At 39.7% G+C, this 18,915-nt stretch overlaps 1 protein-coding gene across 2 annotated transcripts in view; it reads left to right on the top strand.

The window, feature by feature from the left end:
* Positions 1 to 17,662, top strand: part of LOC145482673 (endothelin-converting enzyme homolog) — a 99,515-nt gene extending 81,853 nt beyond the window's left edge. For both annotated transcript variants that reach the window (XM_081461308.1, XM_081461307.1), the window contains 3 exons: positions 640 to 735; positions 4,463 to 4,539; positions 17,547 to 17,662. In XM_081461308.1, coding sequence (XP_081317434.1) covers positions 640 to 735; positions 4,463 to 4,539; positions 17,547 to 17,646 — 273 coding nt within the window. In that variant the 3' untranslated portion in view covers positions 17,647 to 17,662. The remainder of the gene's footprint in view (positions 1 to 639; positions 736 to 4,462; positions 4,540 to 17,546) is intronic.
* The last annotated feature ends 1,253 nt before the right edge of the window (positions 17,663 to 18,915 follow it).

The following is an 18,915-nucleotide window of genomic DNA, read 5'->3' as shown; positions in this document are numbered from 1 at the left end:
CAGCCATTTGAACAAACCTGATTTAGGGATTTGTTGTAACTGGGACCGTGACGTAGCGGGAACCAAAATGAGTAAGATGACTGACTGATCATCTCCCACCCTTCCTGTGCGATTTCCTTTTTTTCACGTTTTCCTATTCTCGCTCTTTTTTTTCCCACTCCTTTGGTCTGTAAGCAATAATCTGAAAACCGTACTTACTTGCTTTAAACTAGCGCTCAGAATATTTCATGTTTCCAACATATACTGTCTTCATCGACCCTTACTTTGCTTTAATTTCCTTGCGGATTTCAGTCACAATAAAGTACAAGGGAGTAGTTTTCAGGCTGAAAACTGCGGTAAACTACGGCACAGGAAAACGGCAAGCAAGCGCAGAGGTTTTGAGACTGTGGGAAAAAAAGCTAGATTTTAATATGTTGTTCTCCACGTTTTTGCAACTCAACAGTTGACATAGAAAATTGTTTGTACACGTATAAATTTAATTTCTCCCAGAGTAGATGCTTTGTTTGTACACACAGAAATTTATTTTCTGTCGGAGTGGCTACTTTACTGGGAGACACGAAAGCTCCGAGGGCCATGCACTTACTTACTGAATAGTAAAGTTGCTTCTCTTAACATTGTTCACTAATTCTCTACTCACAGGCATACCGGAAGTGGGTTAGGGAGCATTGGGAGGAGCCTAGGCTTCCTGGAATGATGCTGACAAATGAACAAGTGTTTTTCATTAGTTTTGCAAGGGTAAGTCAGAAAAACAATACAGTCTGTTATGAGAAATCTACGTGGCTATCAACACAGACAAAGTACTGGGAAGGGAGGATAACCAGCAGTAATTACACAGCTGTAGAGTGAGGTGTAAAGCTGAGAGGAGGGAAAGTCAGACAAGTAATATATCTTTTTTTACCTTAAAATGTTTCGAAAAGCGCCCTTTTTAACTTGGAAAATATTTGTTATTTTCCAAGTTGTTGTGGTGAAACGATTTCACTCCTTCACTCCTTCACTCCTTCACTCCTTCACTCCTTCACTCCTTCACTCCTTCACTCCTTCACTCCTTCACTCCTTCACTCCTTCACTCCTTCACTCCTTCACTCCTTCACTCCTTCACTCCTTCACTCCTTCACTCCTTCACTCCTTCACTCCTTCACTCCTTCACTCCTTCACTCCTTCACTCCTTCACTCCTTCACTCCTTCACTCCTTCACTCCTTCACTCCTTCACTCCTTCACTCCTTCACTCCCTCACTCCTTCACTCCTTCACTCCTTCACTCCTTCACTCCCTCACTCCTTCACTCCTTCACTCCTTCACTCCTTCACTCCTTCACTCCTTCACTCCTTCACTCCTTCACTCCCTCACTCCTTCACTCCTTCACTCCTTCACTCCTTCACTCCTTCACTCCTTCACTCCTTCACTCCTTCACTCCCTCACTCCTTCACTCCTTCACTCCTTCACTCCTTCACTCCTTCACTCCTTCACTCCTTCACTCCTTCACTCCTTCACTCCTTCACTCCTTCACTCCTCCACTCCTCCACTCCTCCACTCTCCCACTCCTTCACTCCTTCACTCCTCCACTCCTTCACTTCCCGTTAGACATTTGGAAACCCGGCGGGGGGGGGGGGGGGAACTCCCATATGAAAAGGCAAGGGATGCTCGTCGGAAAATTTGAATTTAGCTCCTAAGGGAGACTAATGTGGACGTTGCTTGAGCTTCATTAGACCCCTAAAAGATAGCACTTAAAACGGAATAGGTTCGATCACTAAGTACTGTTCAAGAAAGGATCCCGCGCGCACTTGCAGACCCGACTCGCGTACTCGAGAGATCAGCGGAAAACAAGCCTGAAAACATAAATTAAATTAGAGCGTTTCTTTTATTATCATTTCCTCGAGTGCACCCTAAAGAATACTTTGACAGCTAAAAATGGTGACGTTTCGTCATCAACACCGTAAGTGAGACCAGAATCCTTGATTTGTACCCGAGACGACGAGCATCCCCGACCTTTTCATATAGTCCCCCCGGATTGCGAACATCAGCAGTCTAAGGCCGTTTTACAGTCGCTTGCAGCGTGTCATAGAAAACATGTACCGTGTTTCTATCAAGTTATTGAAACACGAGTGGAAGTTTGCGAGAACAAGAAATGCTGTGGGAACTCTAGCCGCAGGCGAGTGTTTCCACAGCTTTTTTCTGGTTCTCCTAAACTTTCACGAGTGTTTCTATAACTTGATTAAACACGGCGAACATGTTTTCTATTTCTTTTAGAAAACACCGCGACGAAAAACAACTTGTTAACTTTGATTATCACAACGTAAATTCTCTTTGCTCGCGCCATCATTACGTCAACAGCTCGTGCTAGTTTTGTGTTTCTATCGAGTTATAGAAACACGATTTTTAACCGATCAGCGCGCGTATTTTCTTAGGACTTTTTTCTAATTAACAAATGGTAAACGCCATAGCGTGCACTATTGAGTTACGGATGCACGCGGGAGGTTGCTAAGCACGAAAGAAGCGTAAGAGTCGCACGAGGCGATCGCCTCGTGCGACTGTTACGCTTCTTTCGTGCTTAGCAACCTCCCAAGTGCATCCATAACTCAATAGTGCACGCTATGGCGTTTACCATTTGTTTTATAACATAACATTGAGACGTTGGAACAACAGAAGTCCTTATATTGAGCTACATCACAAAAAAATGCTCGGGTAGTCTTACATGACAAGAGAAAACAAGCGCGCGAAAATTCACTCTTGACGACCGACTGCACACCAGTAACTCGATAAAGTTTCATCTTCAGACAACTGTGAAGACAGTTTCGCATTTCTGGCAGAAGGACGTCGGTCATTACTTTGGAAACAATGTCTGTCAAAATATTTGCTTTGTAAACATTAGCACACACGTCAGCAGCATGCACCTATGGGCAAATAGTAGACGCTAAATTAACCAATCAGAGCGCGCGCTTTGCTTTAGTTATGTTATAATGTGAATTCGAAAGCAATCCATATGAACGAATGATTTAAGGCTCCAGACGATTTTTTTAACGCAAGAAACGGAAAGACAAACGCTTTCTTTCGGTAAATGGTTTCTTGACAGAAAAAGAACAAACAATGAAGAAGAAAAGGAAAAATAATAGAAAGTCACCACTAGGATACGAACTCCCAATATGTCTCGCATGGCGAGCCAGGGCTTATCACACTGTGCTACTTGTACATCAGTTCCCTAGTGCAGAAAATATTAATGATTTATTTACGGATCGCAGGCTCAACTGTAGCTCACTCTTGACCAAGCAAAATGATCTTGCCGTTTTTTCTACAGCACAAGAAAGACATGTACAGATACACGTAATGTAAAACGTGTAGGCAGGCCTGAGTAACAAACAGTTTCTTAACGTTGAACTTTTTTATTTTGCAAATATCACAACACACCCCTGATTGGAAAAAGGCTTTATGGGCTTGTTCGAAAGCTAGACTACCCTCACATCACAAGTAGTTCCTTAATGAGCGATGCCTCGTAACACCCTTTCATAACTTATTTTCCAGGTTCAGTGGCTCACAGCCACTTTGATTCCCAATAAGCGCCCCTTTCTAATGAGTGCTACCTATTGAGCTACCAATAAGCGAAATCTGCGATCTGATATCGAATTTCCCATTCAACACACTAACATGGAATAGATTTATAGAGCGTTTTCGCTCCGCAGCCACGCACATTTATGGCAAAAGAAACAGTTTACATAGGAAAATAGCTAATTAAAGCAAATTTAAGCTTTAATTTACTCAATATTATCGCATTTTCTTTTGTTTTCACTTGTATTTATATATTTATTTATCTATTTACTTATTTACTTATTTGTTTTCCAAGTGGTTATTGCTGTTGTTGTCTATATAGTTATAAAACTTGTAATTTGTTATCTCATTCTGAAAATCAATAAAAACTATTTTTAAAAAAATTAAAAGAGTTCAACTCCCACAACATTGATTTCCTCAACATGGATATTTTGCTTCGACTGCGTCTCGTCAAAAATACAAAACATGTCGAAATCGTAACTTCGCCTGATATCCCTCTGAGTTTTAAAAAAAACGTCACATCGTAAAGTACGGTTAGGTATACAAATTGTGCTCGTAAAAGGCAAACTTTTTGCCCATAAAAAACGCGATCCGTAACCGTTTAAATTTGACCAAATTAGTACTATGTCTTAAGTTGTGAGGCTCGACCATACAATGTACCTTACCTTCTTTGGCTATCCAAACAGATCGGTAGATTACGAAAAAACACTTTTTTCTTCACAGTTACTTCATTTTACTTCACCAAGAGAAGATCCAGGTACTTACCTTCATCTTCTCTTGACTTCACTGATTTAAATTTATTTAGGACATTGTTACCTGCATCGGGATTATCGCATGTTACACTGCTCAAAACCGCTACTCAGTTATTCACCTCGAATAGGAACGCACTTTCCAACGATATGGTTTGTTTACCATCCCACAGAACTGGTGCAGTCATTACAACGATAGAGCTGCCCGCGCTGCTACGAAATACTATGACCACAGTCCTATGCCATGGAGGTACAGAAAAACGAATTGATTATAATTTTCTGTTTAAAAATATTTGAAGAAATGACAGTTCTTATAGAGTTGCAGGAACATGCTGGAGATAATGAATATCAAGAAGTAAAATATTTTATTAAAATATTTTATCGTTGGAAGGCAAACCGACCTATAATCCGTTTCGTTAGTCGTTCAATTTTATATTTTTTGCTATTATATTTTGCATTACTCAAAAGACCACTTCAATAGGGTTTTTGAGGTCAGTTGTCTGCATTATTATAAAACAAGACAGCTTTATGGGCCGCACTTGGGAAAAGTTGTTATCTTTGCCGGCTAAAACACCAAAAAAATTTGAAACCGCAACGGGAAAGGAAAACTTTTAGACAGAAACGGAGGGTCGCACTAGTGGGAGATAATTGTCAGTACCAAATTTCATATTTATTTGCTTGCCGATGTCATCCCAAGCTCTGCGGGTTTGACTGCTGTTGATGCGATCGAAATTCTCAGCCCACAGTAGCATTTTTTCTTCGTCATCTGGCCATCTTTCATAAGATCGTTTTCCAGTATCTACGGGTTCAGCATCAGGAGACGATTGGGAAGACGAAGATGGCGACGCTTGTGAAGCGCTTGCTTGCATGGACCTGGCCGGTAGAGTGCTTTCCTGCGCAATGCTCGCCTGTGAAATGCTCCGTTGTGTTCCCCTTCCAGTCATATCATGGAAGACGGGAGCATACTGCAGGTATTCCATGCTATCACCGCAAAAACCTTGAAAACCTTGAAATTGTGCGGGATTATAATAATAGTCACGTCCGTTCATGATGAAAGACCGCGAACTAGAACTGAACTTCCCGCGCGTATCGTTTTTCATGTTACGCTGACAAGACACCGCGGAAATACGTTTTTTGGGGCGCGATACAGTATTTTGCTGGTCAGCAGTACACCTTAACAAAACTACAAAATGCCTGCAACTTTTACATTGTTATCGCAGCGAGTCTTGTCGACAGTGAAAAAGATACAAAACTTAGAGCGCACACTTTAAACTTAGCTTTTAAACTCCGCATACTATGGCAAGCCATTTGTAGCAAAATTCAATCCTTGCAATATATGTTTAATCCTTTAAATAATGGTTTCCTTTAAACACAAAAAAAGGCATTCAATCCAATGGCAAAGAAAATTTTTGGTTCAATTCAATCTTTTAATTTTCATGATTCAATCCAATACCTGGAATATTGATTCAATCCAATACCTGAAATATTGATTCAATCCAATTCCTCGAATATTGATTCAATCCAATACCTCGAATATTGATGCAATCCAATACCTCGAATATTGATGCAATCCAATACCTCGAATAATGATTCAATCCAATACCTCGAATAATGATTCAATCCAATACCTCGAATATTGATGCAATCCACATCGAATATTGATGCAATCTTCCTGGGCCGAGCGCGGCCAACAGGAACGAGAGTAACTGAGCACTAGAGAGCACTGAAAACATGGCGGGCGAAGGAGAACTAGATTTAGAAGTCGAGTTTCCTAAGTTTCTTGCAGACGTCTTGGATAAAACGGAAATAATTTTTGAGAATTTTGACTCAGAAGTTGCAGAAGCGCACGCCGAAGTCTGCTTAGGTAAATGAGGCATTGCTACAACCAAGACACAAGGGACACGGAGAATTTAGATCCCATTACTGTCGCTTTTGTAGATGTAAGTTAACCAATTTTTATGTGACAAACATATTTGTTTATTAAAAGCTAGCTTTTTGCTAGCTTTTTGTGACAAATAACATAAACTGTCGCAAATTGTGCTCCCACATTGGTCTTTGGTATTGTGCATATTTCTGCTGTCCAATCATTACTGGCACACTAAACTTTGAACTGTAAACAAAATTTTTGCTGTGCTATGTACACAGTCAAACATTTTTCTCACAAAAACTGTTTGTGTAAACCTGGCTTTACGTTATTTTTGAAATAAGAACCTTACATTTTACAAGACAGCAATCATTGAACATTGGGATGTGTTTTAAGTTTTTCAATGTTGCTGTTTCATGTTTTGCATTATTTAACCCACCTGTGGTACTTCTTTCCTAAAAACGATGTTTTTCTTGATATTCTATGACAAACATTGCACCAATTTGTTGTGAATATTATCGGGTACCCAGGGCTCAAGGCTAACACTACTGCCAACTAGCCACACATTTCAGTTTTGAATAGTAGATTTTGCACTTTCACTAGCCATTGTGGCAATCATGATGGAATGGAGTACTCAGGTCTACTGGATGAAAACAAAATTGAGAGTTATCCTGACAAAGTAAAACTGAAGAGGATAGAAACTAATGAAAACAGGGAAACTATGAGTGGATTTCATGGAAATAATTGCCTCAATAAGCATATAAATATTTAACTATTAAATGGAGATAAAAGAAAATGGTACCACTGATAGAAGTACATCAGAGATTGAACATAAGCATATTCAAGAAAAGCAGGATTCGTGTTTGTGGGAGTGAAATTTTCTTAGTGATTATTATTAACACTTTAGATGCAACAAGATATGTCCAAGATTGACCACTCTTATAAAAAAGTCAGTGAAACTGAGTATTAAACAGGCTGGCTGGTGCAAAGTTAGTTTTGGCTAGTGACATGAGACTGTTAGTGGCCATTACGCCATTGCACCAAGAATTTAGTCTTGTGTCCTGGGTACTTTTGAAAATAAGATAACAAATTAACCTTGCAACATTTTAACATCTGTTTTGATAAGCACCTGTAAAATCTACAAAGCAGAGTAGTGCACATGGCAGTTATAAAATGCCCTGATTTCTCTTCAGTTTAGTTGTGTTGCTAGACCTTAGGCATCCTGTAATTCCTGAAAGCAGTTTCTGAGTTTTGTATATCAATGAAAAGAAAGATGAGAAAATAATTTACTTGATACAGGGTGAGGTTCTTTGTTGTGAATTGAGTTGCAAAAATACTTTAGTGGCACCATAATCTCCTTTACCCAGCCCACACACATGTAGTATTATGCAACTGTCAGTTGCCCAAGTTTAACTGTCACAAGTTCTAGAGCCTCTTGGAAGATGTCTACTCCCATTTGACTTGATTCTTTTAAGGGATCTAGCCTTTCCAATACAAATGACTGCACTGAATCATGTTGTCCAGGTCAATTCCTTCCACTACAACATTGTTATCACTGTCCAATGGAGTTGGACCATCAGGATCATCACCATAGTATTCAAAATCATATGACTTTCCATTTGAAAGGGGGTTTTCAGGCTGCATCATATGATAAGCCACATTTGGTATGACAACCAGTTTTTTTTCTGTTCTTACATTTTGGTGGTTGAAAGCTTCAGTGAACTGGCAAAGAGCTTGGTTTATCCTTGGTTGAAAAACTAAGTTTAAGGTGAAAAGATGCACTGAATTATCAGTCTCCAGGATGCCTCACAATTCAATACTATAAAAAGTGTAAAAGTACAAGTGGGAAGCACAACGGAAAACATCCCACAATCTTTCAGTTCGTTGGTTGTGTTGATGGCCCAGCAGTGAAGCTGCGCCTCTCCTTTCTTCTAACCTGCACCATTGTATCACACACACCAACGCTTTCAACACCATGATATACTCGTACCCTCAAAGGCCAAAATTCTCCGTCTCTCTTAACGGCATCCAGAAACAATTCAAGAACTGGTTCTGCTTTATTGTTTGCACTACATTTCAAAAACGTTATTCTCCGAGAAAATCCATCTATACAGCCGTGAATTAGTATTTTCCATCAGATCAGAGAGTGATGTCCATCCAGATGCCAAAGCAAATTTACGCACCCTATCTCAAGACAGTATTTTGGGGATCTAATTTTGTTAACCTTTCTCTTATTCTTCTCCGTTGAACCCGTAACCCAATGGACTTAAAGAAACCTGCAATGAAGTTATATCCAGTAGCACTCCCATGGTTAGAAATGTACTCTTGACTGATTTCGGTTCCTTATCAGGTAAGCTGTCGAAACCCCTCATATCTTCTAAGCCATAACGCCCGGGGGGGGGGAGCACTGCCATATATGGGCTATATAGGTATGTGCCGCTGTGAAGGGTATGGTTTTCAAGCAGTTTACTCTAGGATAGGGTATATAAATCAGAGCATTTAGGTCTAGAATAGGGTATAATTTTTCACAAAACTGACTAGTTGGTTGAAGATTTTATCTAGACTAAGGAAACCAGGAATTGCCACTCAAAAATATAATAAAATCAAATCGGCAAGTTTAAATTTACGCAAATCAGCCTCAACAGTGTCGATAGATGGGGGGATTTGGGGAGTTTACTCTAGTATAGGGTAACAAAATTCAGCTGAACTACAATCATGGACGAAAGTCTTGGGACAAATTTGCACCTCTGGCGCTTTTGCTAACACGCCAGGCGCGAATACAACTTCACCTGCCTAACCTCGCCCCCCCCCACCCCCCATACAATGTTGAAAACTAGTACGTGCAATTTCACTTGATTTTCAACATTGTGTTGGGGGGGAGGGGGGAACAGCAACCCATTTATAAAGGATATAGCAGCGTTTTCTTCATACTTCAGTTCTAAAACACAGATAATCCGTTACATTACATAAGTGTCCCAAGGACTTTAGTCCACGATTGTAGCTCTGGTATACGCTAAGGGTTCCTGGGTCCCAGCAGCACATCCCCTCCCAGAAATTCCCAAAGTACCCCCCCGGGCCATACCGTCTGTCACTCTTCTGTGAATTGTCCATCTCGAAACTCCAATCATCTCTGTTATCGTTGTCCAGATGAATCCTAGTCCTCAAAGTTTCTCAAGCACCTCAACAGAAATTTTAAGAAATGGTCTTCCATGCTTTCCTCTTTTTTCGCTTTCCATCGTAATTGATTCCGCAGTAAAAATTGACGGAGTAATAGCTCTGCGACGCAACACACTGAACACATCTACAAAAGCGACAGTAATGGAATCTAAATTCTCCGTGTCCCTTGTGTTTCGGTTGTAGCAATGCCTCATTTACCTAAGCAGACTAATGGTTTGATCAAGAACTTCGGCGTGCGCTTCTGCAACTTCTGAGTCAAAATTCTCAAAAATTATTTCCGTTTTATCCAAGACATCTGCAACAAGCTTAGGAAACTCGACTTCTAAATCTACTTCTCCTTCGCCCGCCATGTTTTCAGTGCTCTCTAGCGCTCAGTCACTCTCGTTCCTGTTGGCCGCGCTCGGCCCAGGAAGATTGCATCAATATTCAATGTGGATTGCATCAATATTCGAGGTATTGGATTGAATCATTATTCGAGGTATTGGATTGAATCAATATTCGAGGTATTGGATTGCATCAATATTCGAGGTATTGGATTGAATCAATATTTCAGGTATTGGATTGAATCAATATTCCAGGTATTGGATTGAATCAATATTCCAGGTATTGGATTGAATCAATATTCCAGGTGCTGGATTGAATCATGAAAATTAAAAGATTGAATTGAACCAAAAATTTTCTTTGCCATTGGATTGAATGCCTTTTTTTGTGTTTAAATGAAACCATTATTTAAAGGATTAAACATATATTGCAAGGATTGAATTTTGCTACAAACGGCTTGCCATACATACTCCGCTCATTTGTTGGATAGTTCTCAGTTAATATTATATATTGTGCCAAAGCCAAACTGAACTTGCACACGGTGTGAAATTGTTGTTGTTTCGTGAAAGTTCATGCTCGCAAGCGGCGAGCCAGTGGCAATTTACGTTACGATGTGCGCTAAGGCTAAAACTAAGCAGCTTTTGTGTTGCTGTAGCGGTGTTCTGAGGACATCAACTTCTCAAGTTTGTTGAATTGATGGGCTTGAACCGTGTGAATGGGTATGTCAACGGCATTTCGATCAAATTCGTCAGGAAGACAAGCTCGTGTTCGTCCACTTGTTCGATTGGGGGCACTCGCGTAAGTAAACTCGGTCATCCTGTCTCCACTCGGTATCACCGAATTATGGACCAAGTTGGCCGAAATCGAAGCAGTGCTTCGTATAAATCTTGGACACGTTGGTGTAACAAGTGTAGGACTGAATCCCTAAAAGGGTTCAAAATCTGGCCTCAACTCGGGGAAGAATTCACCGAGGTATATACTGTACTTCAGTAAGCTTGAGGCTGGCGAAAATAAAATTTTAAATTTTCATGTTTATTATTGCTTCTTTGTTTCTTGTTGCAGTTCTGTATTTTGCTTTTAGCGCCTATAAAGTGTGAAAATTATTTTAAACTAGTTGCATAGCTATTAGAGTTTAGAAAAAAAGCTATTTAGCTATTAGAAAAAAACACAAGAAGTACATGACATCTGATTATCTTAAGATGGCAGAAGACATGGAATACAAAGCTGTTAAAAGGGTAATTAAAAATACATGCATATGTTATTGCAAGACAATAAAAATACCATAAAATCTGGGTAATAACAACTTCCAATTAAAACTCAATAAATTAATTTCATTTTTAGTTATAAATAGGCTATCTCCCCCTGTATTCACACAGCAATCTTCTGATTGTAAGGCCACCCAGATAATTTCTGACCACATTACCCTAGAGCCTGAGACTCTGTATAACTTTCTAAGATTAATATTTGTTTACATATTACTATTATCTGGATTTCCTAATAGAAAACTTCTTCTATTGTACATTTTTTTTCTGTTTTGGCTCAGCAAAAATCCTTTTAGATACTGTCCATGGATGATTTCCACAACATCAATGCTGTAAAAACACCAACTAAGAGAACAGTGACCAATGCTCTCCATATGGCAACTGCTCTCCTGAACATTCAGCCATCTGTTGATGGTGGGGAGAGGCAGGGGGCAAGAGCCCGGGAGAATATGGGGCAGGAGCCCGGGAGAATAGGGGGCAGGAATCCAGAGAGAAATGCAAAATGCTAATTTTTGTCATTCATTAAGGCTTCAAATACTTTCAAAAACAAGAACTGAAAATGTTACTTGACTTTCATTTAGTGTCTTTAGAGACTTCTAGGCTGACGGGCAAAGAAAAATTCACCCCTGGGCTCAAAATGAGGCCCAAAATGAAACCCTTTGACAGTGGTTACATCATAGGTCATTCACTTGAAAGACATGGGTAAGAGTAGCAAGGCTGAAAACAAAGGAAAAGGAAATGCCCAAGGGGTGTGCAGCTAACTGACTAAGACGTGTTTTGAGTCTCTTAATTTACAGGGGACAGGAGCAGGACGAACAAGGGTGGGAGTCAAGAGATAGAGGTATGGGAAGTGGGAGAACAGGGTATGGGAAGTGGGAGGTTCTGACTCCGCTGTCTCTTCCCCCACTTGATGCAGTACCTTGTCCCTAAGTAAAAGGTAAAGTCTGCGTAGAGCCAAGTGGCCCATCAGGCCAGGCTTATCTCGGGTTCTGTAGCATGAACTGACTAGGAGTATTTCTACTACCCCCTGCCGGATAGGATGCTAGTCGATCACAGGGTTACCCCCAGCATTATATTCACCAGTACCCATATGTACACCTTTGTGGAGAGAGGCACCGTGAGAGTAAAAGAGTCTTGCCCAAAAACACAACACAATGTCCTTGACAAGGGCTCAAACACGGACCGCTCGATCCATTGCTGAGCGCACTAACCACAAGACCACCGCACCTCCCACCTTGTCCCTTAGGCCTAACCTTAACCCTAAACCTAAAAAAAGGAGTCTGTACATTTCAGTCAAGTTTATCTCTTTTATCACTTGTGTATTTGAGACAATTTCTAATTACCTCACTTTCTGCCATTCAGTTTACAGTACCAAAGCCTGATTTTAAGTGATTCGCAACTACTGACGGAACTTGTTTTTGCAACTTACAACTTCAGACTTTGCACAAAATTTCTCACTGGAGAAAAGCAATGTTGTAGAACTTAAGTGATGAACTAAATGCAATAAATATTAATTTGTAAGAAATGTATCTGTTCTTTAATACATGCTTTTGTGTCTAGTATCTGAGTTGGATGTAGCGAAGATATATTACCAATGGTTTGTAGACGACAGTAAGCCAATTCAGAGAGACAGTGGCATAAACAAACCCACTTGTTAGCCAAATATCACAGGAAAAAAAATAAATACATATTATATAATTTATTGCCATCAGGTGCTATAATGTCTTGTAATAAAGTGGTTACAAGTTAAGTAAGAATCTTACAGAAGGGAGGATGATACAATATTATGACTAAGGGGATCATAATTAATTTCATATTGATTCAAAGCACGTGATATGTACATGTCTGATTCATTAAGCACATACAATGTAAAAATTATTTTGTAGTAATTGAGCAAAGCTCATCTGAATTAAATTAAATGAAAGGAAAAACAACAACAGTCAATTATTTATATCAGTTTATACGCTGCACATGTAAGATAGGGAAATAGAAATCGAAAAGCTTCAAATGACTGAGTAAACAAAATAAACTAGTGGGTTTCATTGAAGAGTTGATTACTGCCTCTCTGAAATGTTGAATGTCTTTTCAGCATCAAAAGATGTGAAACTTGACCACATCCCATAAGTGGAAGCGGTTTCGTGTAAACAAATTCAGGTGTTTGGGCATTTTAAAATATTTAGTTACCTGTGCATACATGTACAAGGAAACGGTCTTGAAAATTTCCATGTACTATCAACATGTAATCGATGTAAACAAAAAAGACCTCAAGCGAGGAAAAATTGTCTATGAACCGAACATATTGCGCGGTCTTGAATGTTTTTCAGTATTTCCAGCGTTCGCTGCGGCCAACAAATCACAGTATTTTCGATTTCTACTCCCTTCGCAAACGCCAACATTATATATAAATGTAGGCTTAAACAATCTTTAATGATAGAAATATCTTGTGAATGAAATGAACAAATGTTTTATTCTGACAGCAAACGGCAGGTACAAAAAAATTATTTCACCTGTTCCAAAAGGCGCAGAAAGTCAGAAAGGTGATAGAAACGCCAAACAAGCCAGTCTTTAAAGACAAATTCTTATCAAAGTTTCTTTGACGCGTTGCGAAATATAATCTAAATGAACAAGCACCACATGTCGGCGCAAAGTGAGTGTGAATAAAAGGGTCCCGACTTACATGTACCTTAACCACTTCATGCAAATTACACTTTTAATCCAACTAGTCTTCAAAATCCTTGCAAAAGCTTCATACAGAACCAATCTTCTGCTTTGCTGGATACCCATCGTTGTTTTCGACAATTCTGAGGCGAGGGCGACTGAAGCAACACGATCCAGGCTCGAGTCAGCAAACTACACATTACTCCACACAAAATGACTCCCCTGTACCCCTATTCATTACCGGAACATTGTTTGAGTATTAAAAACCCATTTCAGGACGTCAGACTCACCAATAACGAGAAGTATCAAGGATATTTTCGACCTTAAAACGAACCAAAATACTGATCTCGGTAAACTGATCGATCGAAGGACAGCACAGCCTGATGGTGATGACCACTGACCAGTTACGGTGACGTCAAAAAACGTATTTCCGCGGTGTCCGCTGACAAGCGTTCACAGTTACCGCTGTGATTCCCATTGTTTGGCTCGACTTTTCGAAAATCTACCTGCCCCACCCTAACACTACGGCGTCTTTGATGTTTTGCCGATTCGCAAAGTTTTTGCCAAAGCGGAAAACCTGCGGTCGTACTAGGCAAAGGCCCGCGATGACAGATTTCCACCGCAAAGTAAACAAATTCTGGCAAAGATTTCCCAAGTGCGACCCACCAACGGAACAAGTAAACTACTTCGGCATGATCTGTACAAGCTCCCTGTGACGAAGCTTTCGTCCGCAATCAATCACGGGACATTTGTGTACTCAGTCTGCTTCACGGGAGAACACTCAGTTTAGCCCGGTACACAGCCTTGTGTACCGTATTACGTTTTAAAAACCGTTTGAATGGATCAGTGTTATGAAGAGCTTCTGCCTGAGAGACCAGGGCTTGGAAATGAAGGTCGGCTAATTTCACTTAAAATTGATACAAAAAGTCGTTATGTTGACTTATGAATATGCTAAAGTTTCAGCTTCAACGACCTTTCCTTAGCCGAATTCTGGATATCAGCCCCTCAGGGGTCCCCGAGGGTGATTTTCAGTGCAATTCTGGGAATTTTTCAATCTCTCTTTTACGGAAGGTACGTTTTTTCTTGGGGGGGAGGGCTGGGGCCTCAGAGGGGGGGGGGGGTCATCTGTGAAAGTAAACACCAAAAGGGGAGGGTCCTACCTCTTTGTAAGCTATTCAAGGGGAGGGTCACGCATCTTTTCCACATTTTTTTAATGAGGGGTTTTGTGATGTTGTTTTCCATTTTTCTTACAGATTAAGTTTTTCTTTTCACCTACTTTGATTTAATTTGGTGTTTTATTATAGGTTCTAGGATACATTTCTACATGTATATTATGCCATGGCACATTGTTTTCACGGAGGACTCGTGTCCTTTTCCGTCCGTATCGAGACGTACTAGACTCAGGTATCGTTTCTTCAGTTGCTTGCTCCTGTTGACTATCCGCTGCCTGATCTCCTGAGTCATTTAGTTCTGAAGAGTTACTACTAGATCCAACAATGCGCTCCACTCTGTCACTATCACTATTAGACTCTGAATTTGAGTCAGAGGTTGCCTGAATGTTGTTCTGACTGTCCTGCACAATAGAAGTCAAAATCTTACTATACCCATGCTACTGATCGTGGTTGAGAACGCGCGATGATGGTACAAGAAGATTTGCATAATACTTTTATAGAGGGGAAATTGAGCTAGATCACGCAGAGCCTCTCTGGAAAGTGAGATTTATCATGTGATATACGCTGGTTTAATAATTTAATATTTTATCTCTGGTGTAATATTTAAAATGACCAGCCAGGGTGAATCACGAGCACTGTTCTCAAAGTAGGTGGCCATGACAAGCGAGATGATATTTGTCTTTATGTTTTTAATGATGTTTCAATCATGTGCGAGAAGTTTCCTTTTCCAACAGAAGCCTGCCTGCCTTTAACAAAATTCGGAAATGTAGGAAATATTTTTTTTTGCGAGTCAGATTTCGCGTGCTATAAAACAAACAAATCTTTTTATTAAAATAACCAACAGCAATGCTGACTAGTCGAAGAAGGAAGCCCGTGTATTTTGCCTTCGATATTTTGTGTTCAAAACTTTAATGATACTCAAAGTTTAAACTTCCATATTTAAACTTCAGTTGTAAAACGTAGATATCCCACACTGATTATTCACATTTTCTTGTTTCAGCTCGCACACATTCAGTATCGAGATATTTATATTCAACTGAACATTTTGCGTTCACAAGCGAAATGTTCTGAGGTTTCTAGTCGGTATGGAACATACCATGTAGTAGTGAGGGGAGGGTCGCACCTTTGTCAGTCACGTAAAGGTGGGGGGTCAGGAGTTTTTTTATCAAAATGCAAGGAAGGGCCAACGCTTTGTTTGGAAAAACTACCAAAATTTCCCAACCCTCCCCCCCCCCCCAAGAAAAAACGTACCTTCCCTTAGCAACGTATAATTGATTTCAGACAAAACAAAAGCATTCTTGTAATGCCTCATCCTTAGGTTTCTGTGGGTAAAGACATTAGCTCACGGGAATTTTTCGCTTGTATGTGGCTGTTTTCACAACTTGGTCCTATTTGAAGCATATGGTAAGCAACCGGAAATCGCTTGTTTTTCAGATCGCATATTTCCCATGTCAATGTTTTATATCGTGAAGTCTTAGTTTTATATCGTGAAGTCTCGCAGACTAACCAGGCCACTTCTGCAAAGTGCAGCCCTTAGTTTAGTAATATCAAGAAAGGTTGAGGCTTTTTTTACCAAGAAAAAACTTAGGAAAAGATGACTAACCAGGCCACTTCTGGTAAAAGTTTCAACAAAGCGTTTCTGTAAAAATCAGCCATTTCATTTCAATTAATACTTTTTTTTCTTCTAAGTTATGATTTAAAGACTCTGAAGTTAATTGTAACCGAAAAGACTTGCTGTTAATTATAAATTTATTAATTAAAATTTAATTATAATGACATAAAACATGGGCATGGAAAATATTCGGTCTGAAAGACGGGCAATTTCCGGATGCCTTCCATGTACTTTAAACAGATCCAAGCTGTAATAACAGCCACAGGCTAACGAAAAACTCCCCTGTCCTAATCTTTTTTACCCACAGAAGCCTAAGGATATGGCATTACAAAGACGGTTGTGGTTTGTCTGAAATTAATTGTACGTTGCTAAAAGAGAGATTGAAAAGTGGCCAAAATTGCACTGAATACCAGCCTCTGGGGACCTTTAAGGGACTGATAACCAGAACTTGGCTGAAAAGAGGTCGTTGAAGCTGAACCTTTGCTATATTACATAAGTCCACGTAATGACTTTGTGTACCAATTTTAAGCGAAATTGGCCGACCTTCATGTCTATCTCTCAGGCAGAAGTTATAAGGCTATTCACAAAACGTAGAGTTTGAACAATGATCATGACTCCAAATAATATTGAATATTATTATACGGTTCTGTCTCAACTACCAAATTCACGAATTTGATTGGCTAAAATCGATATTGAAAGCGGTCTAGATTTCCCCATCTAGACCGGCATCTAGACCGGTAATGTTTTGCAGTGAAAAAGGAAACTAAGGCAAACTAAAATGCAAAATCATTGACTATTCATCTAACAATATTTATTTATGCAAGTGGCAAAAAGCCGGCGGAGAAAAAAAAAGTAAAGAGGACAAGAAAACTTTGCAGAATTAAATTCAGCGCATCGCCGTTTGCAAGCAAAATGTCAGTTAGTACAAACCAGTTACATTAACCGAATCAAATTGTTCTTGTTTGCGCCATATAATAAACATCTTATTAACCGAGCTTAGTCGGTCTGTATGGGAAAATCTTGATTTCGGTCGTGCATACAGACCACACTGCACTGATTCTCCCATGCAGACCCCCTGCTTGGTTAAAAAGAGCTAAATATTGACCGCGGAACTTATGAAAGAGGTCTTTTGATCAATTTTTCACACTTTTGAGTAAGCTAATGAGAACTTATTTTCTTCCTCATCTGCAGGGTAAATGGTACACTCATGAATTTCCCAGAGTTTGCAAAGGCCTTCAGCTGTCCTTTAGGTTCGCCAATGAATCCAAAACACAAATGTAGAATTTGGTGAGCACTAGAATACATGTGCCATACATTTCTAAACTGTTACCAGAATGTTAATCGCGATGTTGATCACGTCCTCCCGCTCAAATCCGACCGGAAACGAACTTGATTAGTGAACCTCTGTACTTTAGGAAATAGGGCGCTATGTTTGGAAAACCTTAATTTTTGTATTATTATTTTAATAAATATACCCTCCTAATCTACAATTCTTAAGCTTCCAGAAAATATATACTTTCCTGGGGTTTGCGTCAAACGTCCGAACGTAAAGCGGCACCAACGAATAATGGTCATTTGGGTATACTGATACCTTCAATTTAAACAGTTTTAAAACAGTACAAGAAATTGAACAAAGCTGAAAAGTTTGCAGTTGCTAAAAGATTTCTTTCGGGTCGTTTAAGGACGTTCGCGCTAATTGTTTCTTGGCATCGTTACTGCACACGCAAATTCACACGCCACCTGATGCATGAGAGCGCGCGCTAAGTAATAAAACCAACAATGATAGGGCAGATGGCCATTGCTATAGCTTTGCCTGGATTTAACGATCTTGGACGATTGGTGACGCCTATTTTTCTTTTGATGGATCATTTTTTCTACCGATTTTCTATGTTTGGCGAAAAAATGAAGAAAATCTATCGACTAGAAGTTTGAATTGTTTGCAAAATGCACCATCGAATTCTGTTCTCTTTAGCTCTCGTTTATCTGTGCGACAGTTTCAAATGCCTCTTGAAGGATTACGTTTTGTGAAAACGTTGGTAGCATTTGGAATTATTTACGCAACAGACCCACTTCTACAAAACATGACTAAGATCCATGATTGAAAAACGTTACTCTGGTTTAAAAATGTAAAATGTTAGTAAAAATTCTTTTTGTAAAAGTCCCAACGTTTCGGCTAAAACTTCAGCCTTCATCAGGGGAAAGTGTCAAGGAATTTGTTGAAAAGGCACGTTCTTATACTATGCAAATCGGCAAATCGGAGCTAATTATGTTCTGTCCCTTGGGGCTAAATTTAAAAATTCGTGCGGCAAGTACATACCATCATCACGGTTCAGCGGATTCCTACAAGTGTTAATTTCCCATGCTTCTAAAATACGTCTGTTGCGCCAATTTGTGCTTGTACGTAAGATCTTTGAAGATTCCCAGGAGCAGATCCTGAGTCCTATGATGGGTAAGACAGATTTCACGGTCAAGAACAGTGTGGAATTTTGTGAACAGATGAAAAATGTCTCACTCAAAGAAGATGGTTTCCTTTGACGTTGTCTCTTTGTTGACATCTATT

The sequence above is a fragment of the Orbicella franksi genome, chromosome 3 (genome assembly GCF_964199315.1).
Source record: "Orbicella franksi chromosome 3, jaOrbFran1.1, whole genome shotgun sequence".
Lineage (NCBI taxonomy): Eukaryota > Metazoa > Cnidaria > Anthozoa > Scleractinia > Merulinidae > Orbicella > Orbicella franksi.
The sequence above is the reverse complement of the archived record's forward strand: the minus strand, read 5'-3'. Positions and strand labels throughout refer to the sequence as shown.